Source organism: Neodiprion virginianus, chromosome 6 (assembly GCF_021901495.1).
Source record: "Neodiprion virginianus isolate iyNeoVirg1 chromosome 6, iyNeoVirg1.1, whole genome shotgun sequence".
NCBI classification, from domain to species: Eukaryota; Metazoa; Arthropoda; class Insecta; order Hymenoptera; family Diprionidae; genus Neodiprion; species Neodiprion virginianus.
The window spans coordinates 24,118,998-24,138,595 of NC_060882.1; the positions used below are offsets into that span (position 1 = coordinate 24,118,998).

Genomic DNA, 19,598 nt, shown 5'->3' on the forward strand with positions numbered 1-19,598 from the left:
CTGAGCGAGTCGAGTTTCTCATTCGTGAACTTTGACTTCTCCTTATGTCTTCCGAAAAGCAAATAATGCGCGCGGGACGCTGCGACTCCCATCGAAATTCGTTACTTTTGTGTCACGTCACCCGCGCTTTCACTCTCAGCTCGCCCGTCATTTTTGCAAAACAGTTTAGCGACGCAGCGTCTTGAGGTGAGCAACGCGATATAGGTAGATAAACCGCTTTCCCTCCCTCCGCGCAACGATCTCGACGAACAAGACAGCCCGGTTCGATTTCTATACCAAAAAGTCAAGTGATATCAAATTCGAATGACAAGGCATTTCGTTTCGTATAACACGTATAAAAGAATTTTTAATTGAACAGTTTGCCGTTGGTTATATCTTAGAGAGAGGCTTTAATCAACCAATCTACGGCTTAACGGACGTTGCGTTATTGACGTTTTCATTCTCGTCATTCTTCGCCGTGTAAATAAATGATAAGAGTGACACTAGGAAAAATCAATTATATTACCGTGAACTTTGACACTCGTTGGAACGCGCTCGCGCACGCGTGCGCCTCCGTGTCCAGCGTTCGTATACGATCAGTGCGTGACCGGCGAGTCACGATCGAAGCTTCCGTGGTTCCGGTGACGTGCCTCGGGCCTTCGATTACTTCACGACCCGAATGCCCGAACGATCCGGCCCCCTCGACTCGTGCCAAACAACACCCGAGGCCCGAAACGCCAATTTTCGTCAGGAGGAACCCTGCAATCCTCAAGCCTCGCCGGCACTTTCCATCGCACGAGAAACTACTCAAGTATCTATTTATCTCGCCCGGGAATAATATATTCATAATCAGTTCGAATAGATAAACGTATACCTGGATCCCCACGAAATCCTTTGGGAGGCACGCTTCGGGAGATCGACGAAACGATAAGAGTTGTGCGTTCGCGATATGTACGCGCGTGTCAAACGTCTGGTTAGATGAGAAATTTTTTTTTTTTTCCACGGGCCAGTTTCGTCCGCGTTGCTATTGAAGTCACTGCTCGTTCCTTTATTCCACGGGACTCTGTGCGAGCTGCATTCACCTGCCGAGTTCCCTTCAGTCTTAATCCTGCGCGCATGTTGTGCCACACACGTGATCCGTGGTGTCAGGATGAATGTTGAAAATACGCCTCCAAATTAGCCGCCATGCGAACCGTGAGACACCCACCTACGTACGTATATGCGAAAGTGAAATGGTGATTTGGGACCCCGATATGTACGTGGGCCTGATCTCCGGCTGCAGGAGGATATCGTGAGCCGGGCACGAGTTCGTATCGAGTTACACAATGCCATTTCTTCTCGGCTACGGAACATCGTGGAACCACAGAAACCTCGACTGCGAGGATCAATCAAAGCCAAAAGACCATCGGGCCCCGGCTTGATCTTAGACCCGGAACATTTCAAATTCACGTTGCTAATGCAAGCAACGTTGAATCCACCGGCCACTATCTAATGACCATACTCTCGCTCCTTGTTCTTATCGATTGTCTTGTTTATTTTTGTTTGTTTATCTTTGCTTGTATTTTTCGACCGCACAACGTATGCGCGCAGTGTTGAGGTCGTTCCGTTATTCGTCGGAGTTTTTTCCTCCTACTTGGACAGTTTTATTTGAACGAGAAAGCGGTGATTATAGCTTCTGTCACTCAGCCAGAGTAAATAGTCGGAGGCAGTTTCCTCCTTGGACAGAATTATTGTCACCCCCGACCCCGGCATACCTGACACAACGCAGGCCCGCGCAGACCGCCGGAAAACATTACGAAACGAAATAATGACGAACAAAAACGAAATTCACCTCTTTGAGATTCTGGGGCGAGAGGGAGAGAGAGAGAGAGAGAGAAAGATTGAGAACGATTATTAAATAATTTGCGTAATTTAAGCTCGCCGCGCTTTCATGCTACGTCCAACCTCTGCTCGTCAAACTTTTACGATTTTTATTATAACGTTTTTCCCTACGCGTACCGACTCCTAAATATCTCTTACCGTAAGGAAGAGAATAAAGTCAAATTTTTGTTTCTTTATTTTTAGCACGGTCGGATGCGACCTGCATGTAATCTCGACGAGTACAAGTACCTCTCACTAGAATTATAACCAAAACGCAACGGGCACGAAAAATATCATTTTTTTTCTCTCCCTTCTCTCCCTTCTCTCCACAGATTAAAAGCAAAAATATATAACGGTCGATAGTGAAACACTCGAAACGACCCGACCGTAGCTGTATGGTTTGATTTGGCCTAAATTCCACTAAATAATCCTCACGTGCCCCGGCTGGTTGGGTTACCTCGACTGTTTGTCCACCGGTATATACATAATAGCTACGCCATAAGTAAGTTGGTACATGTATGTATACGCGTACCTAACGATACTCCGCGATTGCAACACCCAAATTACATTAGTGCGTGATTAACGTAACGGTAGGTATCGATCAGTATCGATAGAATCGATTCCTTGGCCGAATCAAAGATCGATGGGAAGATATTGACGGCTCCACAGTGGTCCGGTATCAGCCGAGGGTTACAATGATAGCTGGCCCCTCTATTCACGACCGATATTTAATTAGCACTAACAATAAATAACTTAGTGTAATTTGGTATTGTTCGACCGGTAGAGTAAGATCGGTCTCAAAGAGCCGACGAATTATCGACTTTATCTCTTTACCCATTCTCGACGCTGAGATATCTCGTGATTGATTCCCTTCCTTCTCACGTGCATGGATCTTTCGCCCCGAACTTTTCCAACAATATTTAGCTTTTTTATTAAAATTATTATTGTTGTTATTATTTTCATCTTACACTCGGTGCGCGGAAGTAAGCGTTGTTGCAGGCGCAGCTGTAGACGGTTGAACGAAAATATTTCACTTGATATGTACGTACACCCATTACGCGGTTGTTTACCTACAATTTCGGAATATAAAATATTTTCGTCATAGCTTCTGCACCGCCGTGAGAAGTCGATGAGTCAGATCAGGAAAGAGGATGGGAATAATATAATGATATTCGAGTTTCTGAAATACCTCGAGTTGATATTACACACGTTTAACACTCTCGGCTATCGGGTATATAGAATTTCGCGTGGGCGCTGCGCTCGATCGAGAAGTGCAGCTTAAGCCGTTTGGTGGAAGAACGCATCGCGGAGGAACAACTTGCGCCTATATTATCGGAGACTGCACGAGGCTGCGATGCGCGGTTGCAGTCGATATTGACGGTGAAAAATCAAGACCGATTTATATCCGTATGTCTATACATACGTAATTCGAGTGCAAAAATGACGACGGCGACAGCGTTCGACGTGCAATTATCGATCGGAGGTTCGAACGGTGCAATTACAAGGTGTTCTCGTGGGCGCCGAGTTATGCGTTCTGCGTGAGCTCGCGATACTCGAGATACGAGGCGCGGTGACGATAAGATTTATGTCGGGATAGAAACGTCTAGAATGCCGAATGCCCCGCTCGTCTGTAACTCGGTGGGTATATAAGGTATAGTTAATAACTTATCTAATAATTACAAGACAAGCAGCAGGTGCCGGGCGGTGGAAATGAGAGCGTGGCATGGCCGCTGCTGCTGCTGCTGCTGCTGCTGCAGAGTTGATCTGCTTGCCGCGGTGTATTTCAAAGTTTTGATTGCCAAACTTTCTTCTCGATTGATTCTTCGATTGTGTGCAGGTAGTGGATAGGTATGTGTAGGCAGGTGCCTATCGCCCGAGATTGAATGCCGAAATACTTTTGTCCGCTTGTCAATTACCGATAAATTATTTCGTGTACAAAGATCCGGATCTGATGCTGCAGCAACGGCAGCCGCGCTGGTCCGCGGTAGTATTTTACTACACGTGTGTTATATTACACATTATACGTAGGCATAGGGGGATATAGGTGCTCCCTGTGTAACGCGCTTCGCGTTTATGATGCACGACTCCGTGTCATGCGATCGCTCTTATACTCGCGGGATTAGAGTCTCCTGTATTATAGACGCGGAAAACACGCGCTCGATTTCCGCGGGCAATTATCGAATGTGCCAACCTGGCGATACGACGAGCGGTTCATTAATTACGCCTTGTTACCCCGCGTGTGTGTACGTATAATAATGTGGTACTTCGTAGAGAGACGCGCGAAAGCCATTAATATAATCTACAAGCACAATACTCTGCCCGTATGTAATACAATAAGTAAAATAAACATAGTACCTGTGGTAAATAATCGAGAGAGGCATGCTCCCGTATGCCGTATGAATTGAACGGACAGTGTTAATAATACGTGTCCGCTGGTTTACGAGGTAAGATCCCCTCGGCATTCGCGGCTTGACAGTCACCGCGTGCAATTGACTAACGATACGAAGCGTCAATACGAAATCGAATAGATAATGAGAGTGGAGGACATGAGCCAGCTTTGAAATTGATAAACAAAACAAAAAAAAAAAAATACAAGAAAATTTAAAAAACGAGATGGAGAAGAAGAAGAAGGAGCATAAAAAGAAAGAAAGAGCATTTCTAGCTGTTCTCGCATCTCCATTCGGTCTTTGTATATTTAATATTTATACAGCGTAGTATACGGACACTCGAGTCCGACGTGCATTCAACATTTTACAGAGAACTCGAGTGACGTCTCACTTACAATTAAGTAATTTACATCCTCCACCGATCTCGAGTTTTGGAATTTTTAAACTTACTCGTCGCCTCCCTCTATTCTCTGCAGCTGGCTGCTCTTCTCCGCGTTCCGTAAGAATGATAAGATTCCGGTCCGGCTGAGTGATCCTCAAGGAAACGGAGAATCGTCGCTAGACTTGACTCCGAAATTACCTCGCACATGCACAGCAATCACGAGCGGTCGCAGCCTATAGCTAATTTTGAATTTCTTTTCGCCGTAGATGTGCAGCCGGTCATCGTGACGATAAGTACCCGCGGTATCCGCGTGTGCACGCGGCGGTCTTCAACTGACTTGAATATCGTATATTAATTAGAAAGATTTATGATCCGATCGATGCCTACGTGACACTCTTTGACGGGTTTCACTCCGCCGCCGAGACGCCGCCGTTGCGGGTCAGGGAGCTGCTGCTGCTCGTTGATCACCGTTGCTCCGATCACTCCGAGACCATCCAGGTACTTGCGGTAGCACCAGTACCAGCACCAGCAGCAGCAGCAGCAGCAGCAGCAAACGCGATGCACGAAACGATACGCAGAGTGCGTGAAAACAAACCCAATAAACGGTGGTTGTGGAGTGCTGGTATATCCACCTGGCCAATCTATGTAAATTAACCAATGGCGAGCAGGGACGACGACTCCACCGTTAACCAGAATATCTTTTGTAACGAATTAAATACTCTGGGCGTAATGCGAGCTTACCGAATTCATCGATGTTATCTGTGGAGTTTTGTAAACATCCTGTAGAGAGCACCATGCCGAGCCACTTAACTATGCCATTTTATCCGTTCCACCGATCGATTATCTTCCAATCGTACGACAACCGAATCGTTCTTTCGGTAAAATGCCAATCGCTGACGGTTTGATGCTACTCTTGGGAAACCTGAACTTTATATTTCACTGATTTTATTCAAAATTCTAAAAAAGAACACAACGTTATTTGCAATCTCTTCGAACGAAGAATGCCGTGTGAGCTGGTGAGAGATACATACCTCGTTAGAGAACGTGGATTTACGTTCGCGTTAAACTTGGTAGCCTTATAGCCTGAGAGTGATTCCAGCAATCAAGGGACTCGGTTGCAGGGAATTGGAGTTGGTAAGCGGCGCGGGTTGCGTCAATTTCCAAAATCGTTCAACTCCGGAGCGGCGTTTATGATTGCAGGTCGGTTGGGCAATCGTGGTATTAATTTGACCCCCGTCAGCATGTTAAATGCTCGTCAGAAACAGCCTCTTAAGTACCTATCTTCAATCAGCAGCATTGTGCCCAACCGTTTAATAACTGTACCCTTCCAAAGGCGAGGCGACGCTTCCAATACAAGATGAAAGATTATAAACAAGTGTATAGTCCGTGGGGGACAAGTTTAGATGTCACCGCATAATGATGAGCCTGGTATGAAATGAAAGAAAAGAATGTGCTTACAACATACCGCCTCTCTTCGTCGTCTCGGTTAACGTCGCGTCCACACGAATTAATGCACCGCGTGTTTTGCTCGGCTTCTTCCCGCTTCTTCTACCGACGAAGGGGCCAAAAATTTAGTCTATCAGGATTCGAAGGCACCTCGCGCATCAGATACACGATCATCGTCCGTTCCTCCCTTTCTAAATTCTGTATAATAGCTGCGGCGACGATCGCTCGGAGTCTGGAATTTAAACGAACAACCGTCAATCCTGCACTTGAACAGGCCTCTGTGCCTCTCAGCTTCTTCCTTTCCCCGTTTGTTCGCCGTCGAAAGATTTATAACCCATTTCATAACGTCGGGCTGAAGGTAATAGCTGCTGACTTCTACTTACGCAATCGATAAGGATAATTCATTTTTAGACAGACTTTTTTTTACGTAGAAAATTGTTGATTCCACCGATAGTAGCAGCACTCGCCTTTTAATAGACGTTTTATAGGAAACGACGAGCACGAAACTTCTCGCGATTTGCGGATTGAATACCGTCGACGTGACTTGTATTTTTTACACGAATGTTTCGTGTGAACGAAGCCTTACGACAATAATTCCGTACGAGCCAAGGAGAAGAGAAAGATACCTCGTGGTTCGGTTTGTCTCCAAACAGGTGATCACAGATTACGTTGTGGAGGACTGCGTTTATGTTTTATGACAAATGTAATCTTTGCCGTGACAGCTCAATCTGTAGGCCTTCGGGGGTAAATGGTTGTTCCTACTCGAGTACCTACGCGCGCAACCCGATAGATTGAACCCAGCTGTAATGAAAACTCGTTGTGAACATTCGGTAAGGCGTGTTTCACAGGCTCACGGATCTCCCTGACGTTCGCTGACCCTTGCCGATCAGCACGGACGGATAGTGTAAACAAACAATGGAAAAAGAAGCGTAAAAAATGGGAAATAAAGGAGGAAAAAATTGTAAAGAACATCGGGTGGAAAAAAAGAATTCCCTCTCCATTGTTCAAGAATTCCGTATCGCCCACGAGGACTCGGCGATAAATTAGAGGAGCAGCCTTGAACGCTGTAGCGTGAATCCAATTTGTTCTAGGCCGGTATACCGGCCGTATTTCATATTTAACCCGTATTCAACCCGCTTCATGGTGGATCGTCACAATCTACCGCCTAGCCGGCGGAGTTCCGGAGAGCGGAATATACGCATCGTGAATTGTTTGAAATTTCAAAATTTCCATCACAGGCACCGCCTCGAGGGTGTTACCGGTTTTTCGATTAACGCTAATTTTCAACAGGTAAACGGAGCACCGCAAGGGTAACTACTACAGGGAACACCTGGTCCGTCAAGAATGCCGAGCGAGCAGCAACCGCGGATATAGAAGCCTTGTAAACTCGGACGACATCACGGAACATCCCGAGAGGTGGAAATACTTGAGCTGAATCAAAGCTCTGTCAAATAATTGAACTACATTCCGGGACAGTTTGATATCCATACCCTGCAAGGCCCCAGAGGCATCGTTACGAAAGCTGTACAACGTCGTTGTGGAATAAATCTTATTCTCATCTACTTCCATGCCGTACGAAATATTGTAACACAACACAATGACTGGAACACACGACCGCTGTCGGGCTGCCGTTATAGCCACTTGCCACGTGATAGACTCATTGTACGATAAAGATAATAGTTATGGTTGTAATATACTGACTCGAGAGAGAGAAGGTTCTTATGTATCTATTAGCAGCCTTTCGAAGACGACGTTTCTGTCAACCGTGTCAAGTCGGTTTAATTGAAAGGTGCGCGGTAGCTAATACAAATAACAAGATAATCTCGCCTCTGACGGCTATCTGTGCGCGATGGGTATTTGGGAAATTTTCGTTCTACAGGTGGAGGAACTCGGTTGTGCTTAACCCTCATTTCCCAGTAGTGAACACCGTCCGAGTATTTTCCTGTGTAGAAATCGATACGCGCCACGTAATCCTGAGATGAAAAAGAGCGATAGTATCGCTATAATTTGTATCCCAAGAGTCGCTATCCGTTCCGCTAACATCCAATCATTTTCGGATTTCCAAATCCTTGACGCGTGTGGTCCAACGATCCCTGGCTCTAATAATCGATTACAATCCGTTCATTACGGAAGTTGGATTGAATATTACCTCGGAGATGATCGCTTCGTGTTATTAGTCGGAATGAGAGAGTCGCAAGTTCGTCGGATCCGCGTACGTCACAACGTGAAACGAGCCCCCTCTTACCTCTGTCGATTTTACGCGATTCGTATACAGTTTTACGTAAGTGGTATCACGGTAATTGCATATCCTCGTACCGTTTCACCTATCGCGAATAATGATTGCCGGCACTTTGAAAGTATGGCCAGGTTTTATTTCTCTCTTCCGATTTCGAGTAGCGGCGAAATTTGTTGCAACCGGTACAAGAGTGGCGCGTGATATTATTGTAACATAAACCGAGCGGGTAATTTGAGCTGCGAGATACAGACGTCGTAGTTTGTTATTTTTCGAAGGAAAGCATTCCTCCGCTTCACGTTTGCAGCGTTACATCGATAAATCGAACCTCTTGAGATTCGGCCGAGTCCAAGCAAAGTTAAGCCCGTCCGATTCTCAGAGATGAGAATTTCTCCCGGTTCGAATTATGACCGGGCAACGCGTAATAAATCATGAGAAAGATATCAGGCATCGGCATTCGGCCGGGAGCCGAACGAAACCTCGGCTACCAGTGCCGCGATGGAAGCTGCCGCATGGAAGCGGCAACCGTACAATTATACAATCATCATATTGATTCTGATTACACGTTCGAGGTGCAAACGTATCGGCAATGCTTGTCGCCTCGGATTCGCCCGCGTTATTCTTCCGCCTCCCTTCGTGCCCTTCGCCCATCGGCAACGCGAGACCCGCCTCGGTACCACGGAGGAGGTTCACCTCTAGGAGGAACCCTCGAGAAATTACATACCTCGCCGTCGAGGGATCTCGCAACTCGGACGAACCGGGGCCTGCAGGGCCTCTTCTCTTCGGTGTTTGACGACGGCCCGCCTCGGAGACTCCCAAAAAGCCAACCACCCACGTGGTTTCACCTAATAACCTTAAAGCCCGGAGCTTTCGAAGCGTGGGCGGCGGTGGAAGTCGTGCAGCCACCCGCAACGACGTAGTCACACGGATGAATTCTGTGACGTCGCGAGGTCTTTAGTTGCGACGGGCATGGATCGGTAGCTAACCGTTGCTTTTTAAACAGACGGATCGATACGGCTCGACTATACGTACAGCTATGCGGTTCGAAGGTCTACAGATGTGGTTTGTAATACGAAGTTCCAATAAGACTACGAAAATCGAAGGGTAAAAAAGAAAAGGACGAGGCACGGAGCAAATCGTTAATAACTCCTAAATCCGTCCGGAAGAGTAAACGATGTAGATACAAGAGCGATAGATTGACAGGAGCGGCAAGCCGCGGCCGGTGCGGAGGCACAGGTAGCTCCACTTTCGTAAGGCTTCGGCTTTCTCGTCTCGTATAACCAGCTATGAATAATTAATAGCATCTCTGTTTCATGGCCCGCGATATGAAATTGGTCTTAAGAGCTTTTCGTGTGGTCCGCGCGTTAAGATCTCGGGAGTCTCGGCTTCACAATATTTTGGAGGCGTGGGGAGGTACCCTGGTTAATTGCGCCCGATCGACGTTAAACGGAACGTACCCCAAAATCCCTATTAATTTGTGCTCTAAGTAGGTTTTTACAATCAAGGCCGGTGGTCCGGCGCACTTTCGTAAAACGAGGAGTCGCCGCCTGAAGTGCGTATCGTTATAACCGGGCCTCTGCATATCGTGCCGCTACGGAATACCCGATCTAACTAATGACCGGTGCGTGTGCGCCGCGCCAGCGCGTGCTTCGACTTCCGTTTCTATCTTTCGATTAATCCGCTCTATAATCTCCTAGCCCCGTTTACCCCCCTACACCGTGCATTTAAATAATATACTTCGTCCGTTTGGGGAGAGGAGCACTGCAGCCGCACCGCGTGAATCGTGATGGATTCGTAGGTCGGTATGTCTCAATTGACTCCTCGAGGTACGACGGCTGTTGAGGGCACGGTACGAATCCTCAATAGAACCAGTCACTTAGCCTCTATCAATGGTTTTATCATTTTTTACTCCCCCCGAATCCTCGGGGTTCATTTGATGATCCCGCTCCGTCTCTCTCTCTCTCTCTCTCCCTCTCCTTCTCCCTTGGCTTGCGACCGATGTTCGCGCCTGCTAATCACCGACTATCCTCGCTTGTATACGCTCGTGATTAATGATCAACGCGAGAGGATGCACCTCGAGCAACATTAGGAGTAAACCTACCGCCGAGTCTCTCCTATCGATACGCCCTCTCCCGCAACCTTGCGTACAGCGCCGACTCCGCTCTCGACGTCGTAACTTGTCGAGTTTTTCACAGGCAAGAAAGGGTTTTTCTTTTCCCGTGAGTAGATGTACGTTTCGGGCAACGTAAACTTGTCTGAAAAATCGATTTCGTATCCGAGAGCGCCTCTCCATATTTCCCAACGATCGGTTCCTCGCCGCTAGCCTGCAGCCGGCGTACTCTTACCTAATTCCAGGTTTTATCCTCGTCGGGCACGCGTCCGCCTCACCCACACTCCGCATCTCGGGGACTCGCCGAGGCTCGAACGATCCTTCATTAGCATCAATTGCCGCGTGGGAGATTGTTTATCTCATTTCCTTCTCGACCATGCGATATTCTCGTTCGCGTCAGAGGCGCCAGGACGCTTCACGGCCATAATTTAACCGGGGTTCGGAGTCTTTCCATATTGCCCTCTTACCTCTCCCCCGTTGAGCTCGACGCGGGCAGGGAGTAACATTAAGTTGTCAGGGACGCCCACGCGATCTTTCCCTGTCCCCGACTCCCCCTTCGGCGGCAGGTTTGCCCCGGAGGAAGGGCCAGGACGCGTCCATCCCCGATAAATCTTGCCTCGTCTAACGCATAATTACGCCGCAATACCCCTGCTTTACTACTACGATTTACAATACCTGGGAGAGGAGAAGGGACACCCCCTCTTATCCCCCCGCCCCTCTTACCTCGCTTTACCCCGATTCGTAAATTGTCTATGAAAACGCTACGTACCGGCTTTTGGAACCAGGGTACAACGGGATTCGTAAGACGCGCCACGCGTCGAGACGCCGATTAACTTATCGAATGCGAGAAATCACCGTTCACTGTCCTCGACGGGTTCGTAAATGGCAGTCGACGTGTTTGCGACGATAATTATACGCGTTCTGTTAAAATTGCTGATTAGAACTCTCACACGCCTACAGTCCCGTGGGTGGCGAGGCGCGCGCCAAACTCCGAGTTCGCACCTCTTCGTGACATTATATGCGGTGTCCGTATGTAACAACGTGTGTACGTACCGTTCGCGGTTCAATGTGAGCTTGGCAATCCGCTGGCAAACATAAGTCGGTGAAATGTTTTTCATCTCTCGAATTAGAAATATCGATGCGGAATAATTGTGAAAAGAATATTACAGCCGGCCTCGAGAATCCGATAGAAGAAAAGAAATTTCTTCGCGCGCAAAGGATAAGCAAAAAAAAAAAAACAAAAAATAAACAAAATCAATAAGTAAATAAAAAAATAAAACGAGGAGAAGAAAAACGTACGTGAGTTTATACACCTACCCGTATTATATCAACGACGAGTTTGAGTTGTGCCGATACTTGCGGGCTTCTTCGAACTACGATCGGCAAAAATGCAGGAGCGGGTATTTTTGCCACGAAACGATCAGATGGTAGAATTATTAATTAGCGGGTTCTTACTAGCGCTACTTGACTCGCTCGAAATTCGGAGACGATACTTTTCGTTATAAAATTAGCAATTTATTCTCTTCTTTTTCACAGCGATTCCGAGATCTTGGCCAATATCAATTATTTCGCATTTCTTACCGGCCCTCGAACGTTCAGAAACGCCGGCACAATTCCATGTGCATTTCTCTACGTTCCGCCGTGTGTCTTTTTCCAAACCGTCAACCGTGCGGCTCCAATTTATTAGAAGATATCGACAAAGACGGGAATCGCTTTGAGTCCGTCCTCAACTGTTGCTCCGAGTCCAATCGGATCCGATCGTTATGTAAATATCGCTCGTTCTTAGGACGTTAAACACACCGTCGTACATGCATATTCATACACGCGATGTACACAGGCGTAAGGCCCGTGGTCATCAGAGCCTACGCAAAACGGCATATACATACACGTTGCCGATGTTGCCCACCGCATGCGCTCCGCTGAATAATTAACAAACAAGCGAATAAACAATGAATCGGTATCGTGCGAATGAACCGTCGCCGATGCGGGCCAAATAAATGGCGTGTAAGAAAAAAATATCAGTAAACGAATACAGAAAACAAATCGAACGCCCATGCACGTACATACACAGCGTATAATATTTGCCGCTTTTTGAACCCGCGAAGCATGCAAATCATTTTCACCTGTGCTCGCAGGCATCGAAAGCTCGTCGTTTTGTTTTTTTCAAACCACATTCACGTCGACGTCTGACGGACGTAACTACTCGCATTGTCTTTGAAATTCTTGTACGACGGCGGGGGCGAGGCGGGGCCTTAACGTTTCTCCGCACCTGGATAACGCGTGGGCCCAAACCGTGCATGAGCCCGCGCGATCGAGCGAGTCGCCCCCACATGACGTCACAGCCAGGTATACGAGCGAGAAACTGTATGAACCAAAAGAAAAAAAAAAGGAATCTCTCGGACGGAGAAAAAATAAAAATAAATAGAAAAGAACAGAAAACGGTGGAGAAAAGTACAGGGAATTAAATGACCCGGGTCTGAACCGGTCCATGCCGGGTCAACAGCACACGCCATCCCCCTAAGGCCCATATGGGCCCAGTCTCGCAGCGTCACACATCGGGTGCTCCTCTGTCGTTATACTTACGGAGGGAATAAAAATCTTTTGCGATATTTGCGTGAACCGATTTTATAACTATAGAAAATATAAATGTCTTTTTTTTTCTCATTTATATTCCTAGTTTGATTGTCCATTTATTCTTCTGTCTTCGATCGTTCCATTTACTGATCATTTGCCTAATCACTCCAAATAAAAGCTCTATAATTTAATAAATTCATTAGAATTAGTAGTGGTTCGAATTTTTTTTTTCTAATACATTTTGTGTTGAACAATGTGAGAAATGCAGTCTGTAGCTTGTGATCCATGGGCAGAAACTGTAGATTGCGTGACGTAGGAAAGTATAACCATAGACTGGTGTAATATGCAAGCTATAAGCTATAAGCTAGTAGGTAGGTATGTATACCTACTGACACGCGACCCACACACGCCGCGCGCGACTCTCTAGAAGTGACGAGCGGGGTGCGAAGGGGGAGAGGAGAAGAGAAGAAAAGAGAGGAGAGGAGAGGAGAGGAGAGGAGAGGAGAGGAGAAGAAAGAGAGAAAAGATAAGGAAGAAATAAGATACGACTCAGCTGATACGCCTCCGTGCTCAAGTTACGTTCAAGGTACACACATGCAGAAACTGTCGATGATGTCATTTCTATTTCAAACCACAACTACCAACTACCTAAGGAAAGTACAAATCCTAGGACGCGATTGAGAGAGCATACTCGCCGTGTAGCTGCAGAGGTGAGGTGAGGTGCCTATGGCTTGCAGTGCTCGTTCGATTAGGTGAATGGGGAGGCCTTGTCTTTTTACTCCGACAGTCTCCGGCAGCGTGTAGGCGAACCTCGCTTATTATGCAGTTGCTTATTTTGAATAATTATTATGTTTTCGTGGCGAAATCGATATCAATGCTTTACACGCATTGACGGATCGCGTCGCTCTGTTCGCTGTTTGAGGAGACTATATCGGATGGGAGATTGACAACTGGCGAGTCGCGCAGCTTAACCCAGAAGTGCAGTGCGGACAATGCGTACAACATTCGGCATTAATCATCTTCCTAAATGCAAACTTTCACCGGTCTCGCGCAAGCTCTAAAGACGTCAGTCGATACCTGCCGCAATATTTACACCCGGCTGCAAATCTGGACCGTAACCGCCCACGCCTGACAATCATTCAGTCCTGCCAACGTCAGCAGTGCTAAAAAGAGCAATAAAAAGTTCCATTCATCTCCTGCACCAACCCGCAGCTTTCAGTTGGCTCGCCAAAGGCTGCACCGGCGCAGAATCTCGACGTTGTTATAACTCCCGAGTCAATTTATTGAGGAAGTTAGGAGGGGTGAAGTATTGAATTCATCGCGATGCTTTGTGGGAAGATATACCGACCTAAGGGTTATGGGTTAAGTGGTCCACGACTCTTGCCGATGCTTCGTACTTAGATTCGCGGCTTCGCGTACCTACCGACCGGTGGTCGTGTGGGTGTCGAAGAACACCGGCCATCCGCCCAGGTAATTTACAATAACCTAAGTCAATGCAAAGTGTGGGCTGCGCGGTGGACAGCCGTGATGCGAATTCGATCCGATTTATACGACCACCCCGTGCAGCCGCTAAGCTTCAGCTCCTTAGTTTCGTTCTTCTACTCCTGGGATCCGTTTTGCACGATTTGTCCATCCTCCAAGGATCGCTGCGGCTGCGACATTATTCAGGGAAATACCTGCTTTTAACGAACAGGGGGGAAATCCAGTTAATCACCCCGCATTCGCGTCGTTCTCTGATTTGCTGGAAACGTAGTAATTAGCCTTCGTCTTCAGAAAATATGACTCGGCTGCCCGTGTTTGAATCACTTGATTACAGCAACGCGCATTGTTCGCCGTGGACCGCGCGTGTCTTCCCTGGGGGCCTTAAAAAGCCGCTCATGTGTGGATATTGTGCGCTCAAATACAAAGCGGCGGGTCTTCTGGACCTTTGACCCTTCCTCTAATGAGCAGCAAAGCACGGCTATTGTGCCTTGTGTCTGCGTCGTGTGTTTTCTTGCTTGCTTGCAAGCGCCTCCTATTCACCGCGAACCGGCCATTCCCTCTGCCATCCACTTCGCTGCATGCACGGACGGTCGTCTCGCTTTCTTCACGCAAGAACCAGAAAGCCCCTTGTCCGTTCCCTTGCCTTCTCCTCAATTGATCCTTGCTTCGCGTTTTCGCAAACAGTGCCGACTCTGAGCCATCTACGGAGATGCGACCGTGTGATTATGGGAAACTGCACCGCGTGAACCCCACCTTAATGTCTTTGCAAGTTGTTGTAACAAGCGCTAGACTATCGTGTGGAATGCTTCATTGTTTACGGAGCCTGTTTGTGGATTATCGTCTCTTCACGGGAGTTCATTCATTCGTTCTTTTTTATTACAATCTGGTAAAACTCTGGCGATGAAAGCGTCACTGATTAACCCCGGACTCCAAATACTCCCTAAATCCGGTGAAACCAAAATTTGAATAGCTGTTGACGTGGAATTGCAACGACTCGACTTATTTCTATTCAAAAATTAAACCAGTGGAGGTAGAAACTCGTACGGTAGTTACTGTAAAACACTGAACGTTACCTTTCTTCAGGAGCTTCGTCAGGTGCGACGTTTGAAGCAAACGACAAGCCGTAAGATCGACGAGCGTTCAAAAGTTTGAGCCTAAGCAGAGGTGTCAACGGAAGGCAGGAACGCTTCTTCCTTCTCAATGCGTTCGCAGTAACGCTCACTGGCATAGAAATTTGTATCACGTTCGAGCACAAAACCAACAGTGATTTATTGTTTAAACATCGCGTTCGAAATGATTGATTACCGCGCAGGCTCTGCGTTCTTACCGACCTGGGTCCAACCCAACTCCTAGCTATAGCCTCAGTCCCTGTTACGTCGACGTTACCGCCCGACTATAGTTCTATCAAAGATCCGAAGGTCCTTTCATTCAGGTCACGGCATTTCTTCTCTCTGTCTATCGGATTTTTCCATTGACTACACGCCGACCGCAACTTGTATGATCATGCCTACTCACTCGTACGCAGTCAAACCACGAGCCAACCTTGTCGGTGTATTCTGTGTAAGAAAATGCGAATAAAAGCGCCAAGAGTTGTATTATAATCTTGGGAGACAGCTCTCACGGAAATCATTCCGCGGGTCAAGATCGTCGAAAATCGTAGAAGGCGTGCTTGCCCACGTGTTGGCAAATTCGATAGGAAACGGAAACATTTGTACAATGTTTTGCCGCAATCGCTCTCACTGAGATTAGGTGAAACTTGCGCGCGGTCCTAGGGCCGCGTGCAATGTGACGATGATATCGCTCTTTGAACGGTGAACCCGATGCTTTATGGCCTATCTATCGAAACCAGTGTGGGATTATTTTGCGTTCCGGATGTCGGTCGTTGCGCCAGATTAAAGGCCAGGCGACCCGGGCAAGATCGTCCGAAGATTATGGAGTATTGTTGCGGCTTCAGAACTCGCGTAACGCTACAGCGAGTTCAAAACCGTCCGGGCATAAATTACGCTATCTACGTATCGTAGGCTTCAAACAGACCAGATGATCGGGAATTGGGTTTTGTCTCGAGGTGCCGCGCATTCCACGCTGCCGCGTACCCACGTGGGGGACAGGGATATGTTTATGTGGCGCGTGCCGTAGGAAAGAAAATACGTCAACCCGCCAGCTGCCGGCTCGAAGTCTCGCTGATCGTCAGAAATGTGACACGGAATAATCGTCATGAGAAAGTCTCGTTGGCTCGAGGCAGAATTTTTCTGGTACCCCTTGTTACACCACGGCACGGCAGGACAGCCGGGCACAATCGACGATACTCTCACGCCGTCAGGTCACACTGTACAGCGTGTAATATCCAGGCACGAAGCAGGTTTGAGATTTCACCTTAACCCAATAAATGATTAGTGGGCTATAGTCCTCGAGAGCAGAATAGATAGTCAATCAGTATGCATACACGAGCAAGCGGCACTGGTACAGCTGTAAATCACGCGGTGAATCATTCCTTGGTCGATAGCTGGCTAGGTTCGCCGTCTTGACTCGATACCTGGCATACATCTACCCGGTACCATCGATACGTTTTATTACTTATGGTTATAACGCGTGTTGGGACACGATGTTAGGACATGCGGGTACGTCTGGTACAAAAAGTACCGCGGTGCGCCTAATAGCGGCGACGCGATCCTCGCCACCGATACATCACGATCGAAATCTCGTTCGACGAATATTGTAAAAAGTCGGTGATTGGTCGGAGTGGAATTATTACGGGGATCACGTACCGGGCCAACTTCGTCAGTCCCGAGGGATGTTCTTTGACCCTTGATATCTCTGCTGGAAGATCGCGTGAAAATATCTCCACTGTCGTAGTTCCACCGATCATCGTGGACGAGCGAACCGATCCGATATGATCCCGCTGTTGATGTGCAAAAAGAAGGCAACCGTAGAAAAGTTGGCCGTTAAGGTGGCGAGCAGCTTTGTACCGTGTCAGAAGGAAAACAATAATAGAGCCCTGCGGAGAGACCTCGTTTGTAATTGAAAAGAGTAACGAAAAACAAGGTGGACCTGGAACATATTCCGTGAAGAGGCCGAATGCGAAATACATTCCTTGGAATCGCGCAGACATCGGTCCCCCGGCGAAATTCGGGCAGATAAATCTTCGAGGTCCGGTCTGAACCAGGACCGCGGCGCTGGAGGCCGAGTGTATCGATCGGGTTTGTCGCGAGTGGAAAGGAAAGAGGAATATAGCCGGAGGAGAGGAGAATAAGAGAGGACAGGCCGTTCCGAAGCTGAGTCACTCGTCACCGCCTCGGCAGCTGCGAAAAACTCCGGTGCACTTCGGGAATGTCGTTGGCATGTCTGCTCGGGTGTGTTCCCACTGGCTGGTTCGTGACGAAGAAAGGTGGTCTCGGACTTTTTAAAGGAATTACCGAACATCGAACGGTCAATTGTTCCTCCTTGTTCTATGTCTCCGATCAGCCCATCAGCGCCGGAGGAGGATGAGAGTCCTCTAGTTTATTTGTTCCGTTTACTCGTTCCCCCGACCGACTATGAACCTTATCCATCCATTCGACTTTCACGAACTGCTCCAAGGTGCGACGCCTCTTTTTGTCACTCTCGTAGTCCTTTCTCTGGTACAATTTCCTTTCCTAACTCAACCCCTCGGCTAGATCGTCTTGCCCAACCGACGGACAGTGGGCATAGGTGTCTCCGGCAACCCGGCTCGTGGAGCATCGACGACGTATCACCGCATCGCGGCAGGTATGCACCGAGGCATTGGCGGCGGTGCCGTGGCACAGAGAGCTGATAAATTCGACAGGAACGAAGAACGGAGTGGCCCGAAAGTCCCGCGGGAGACATCGAGGAACGAGCTCACCCGGAGTTGATCAGGAAGGCTGGGCACGCGTCGGGCCCCGGTCAGAGAATGCCGTCGTAACGAGGTCCACGTCTCTTGCTCTCCTTCTCGTCCCTCCCCCAGCTCCTCCTCCGATCCTCAACTTTTAAGTCTCTACTTTACCAATGTCTGAGGTGATCCTGCAGCGTCTCGATACCCCCGCCGTCATCCCCGTCGGCTTCTCCTCCCCCCACCGACGGGACGCGACGCTTCCCTCTGTTGCTTTCAACGCCGAGGCGACCCGACTGGACGTTTAAATTAGACAGGGAATTCCATGGAATGCGCGAAAGAAACCGCAACGCTGGATTCCCGAAGGTTTCGATCCGCCGATGTTACCCGCTGAGCTATCGGTCGCTGCTGACCATTAGCCCTTATGGGGAAGAAATTATTTTTAAGGGGCAGGCAATGGAACTTTGAGTATGCCGATGAAATTTTTCAGTGTGATCGAGAACATTATTTTGATTGTCGACCAACTCCATGGACAATTCCATTGTCCACCGTGACCACCGTTATTTCTTGTCAAAGACCAAGGGAAGAAATCCTTCCGAGGATTCGACTCGAATTTGCTTGCCCGATCAGTCCAATGGAAAATGCTCTCTGTTCGAAACTTTCCCCTCTGCTTTATTTTACCTAGATTGAAACACCCGGTCAAAGATCGCTCTTTTAGTGAAACCGTCGCGATGACACACAGTAACGAATATCCCTTTAGTTTCCAATACCTTGTGCTTTCAACGACTGGCGCCTGATTGATTTTCTAACGAAGTATTTTTCTCCTCGTATGTTTCAGAGTCTAGCCACAGGTTGGACAGCGGCTCTCCCTTTTGGAGGATTCAACTGGATCAAGACCTCCTCGATACCATCAGTGCCATATACCCCGAGTGGTTTAAGGTAAAACAATTGTTTAAGCTGCACATTTGACTTTCGCAAAACATCTATCGCGAAAATAACAATGGCCCAGAGTCTCGTTGTCGGTATAATTTGGTCCCACTTGGGTGTTCCGCAGGATTACACGAGCAGCAGAGCGACGGGTTCGTCCTCGAGCGGCTCATCGTCACAGCTGACGAACGGTACCACGACGGCAGCCGCTGGTACCACCTCGCAAGAACAACAACAACCCCACAAAACCGCAAAGAACGGTAACAAATCCAAGTCAAAGAACAAGAAGACGGAAGGAGTTAAGGAAAAAGACAAGGACGCTAAAGTAGACAAGAAAGTAAAACGGGACGCCAAAGAGGAGAGGTGAGACTTTACTTTCTCTGACGAGATGA

The 19,598-nt window shown here is 47.9% G+C and overlaps 1 protein-coding gene and 1 long non-coding RNA gene across 4 annotated transcripts in view; both read left to right on the top strand.

Moving 5' to 3' along the window:
• Positions 1-7,614, top strand: part of LOC124307137 (uncharacterized) — a 32,443-nt gene extending 24,829 nt beyond the window's left edge. The window contains exon 4 of one of the 2 annotated variants that reach the window (XR_006908748.1): positions 7,345-7,614. This is a non-coding gene — a long non-coding RNA (uncharacterized LOC124307137). The remainder of the gene's footprint in view (positions 1-7,344) is intronic. The other variant, XR_006908747.1, reaches the window with a different exon arrangement.
• LOC124307128 (myocardin-related transcription factor A-like) overlaps positions 1-19,598 on the top strand; it is a 168,889-nt gene that overhangs the window by 90,995 nt on the left and 58,296 nt on the right. For both annotated transcript variants that reach the window (XM_046768543.1, XM_046768545.1), the window contains exons 2-3: positions 19,118-19,218; positions 19,334-19,569. In XM_046768543.1, coding sequence (XP_046624499.1) covers positions 19,118-19,218; positions 19,334-19,569 — 337 coding nt within the window. The remainder of the gene's footprint in view (positions 1-19,117; positions 19,219-19,333; positions 19,570-19,598) is intronic.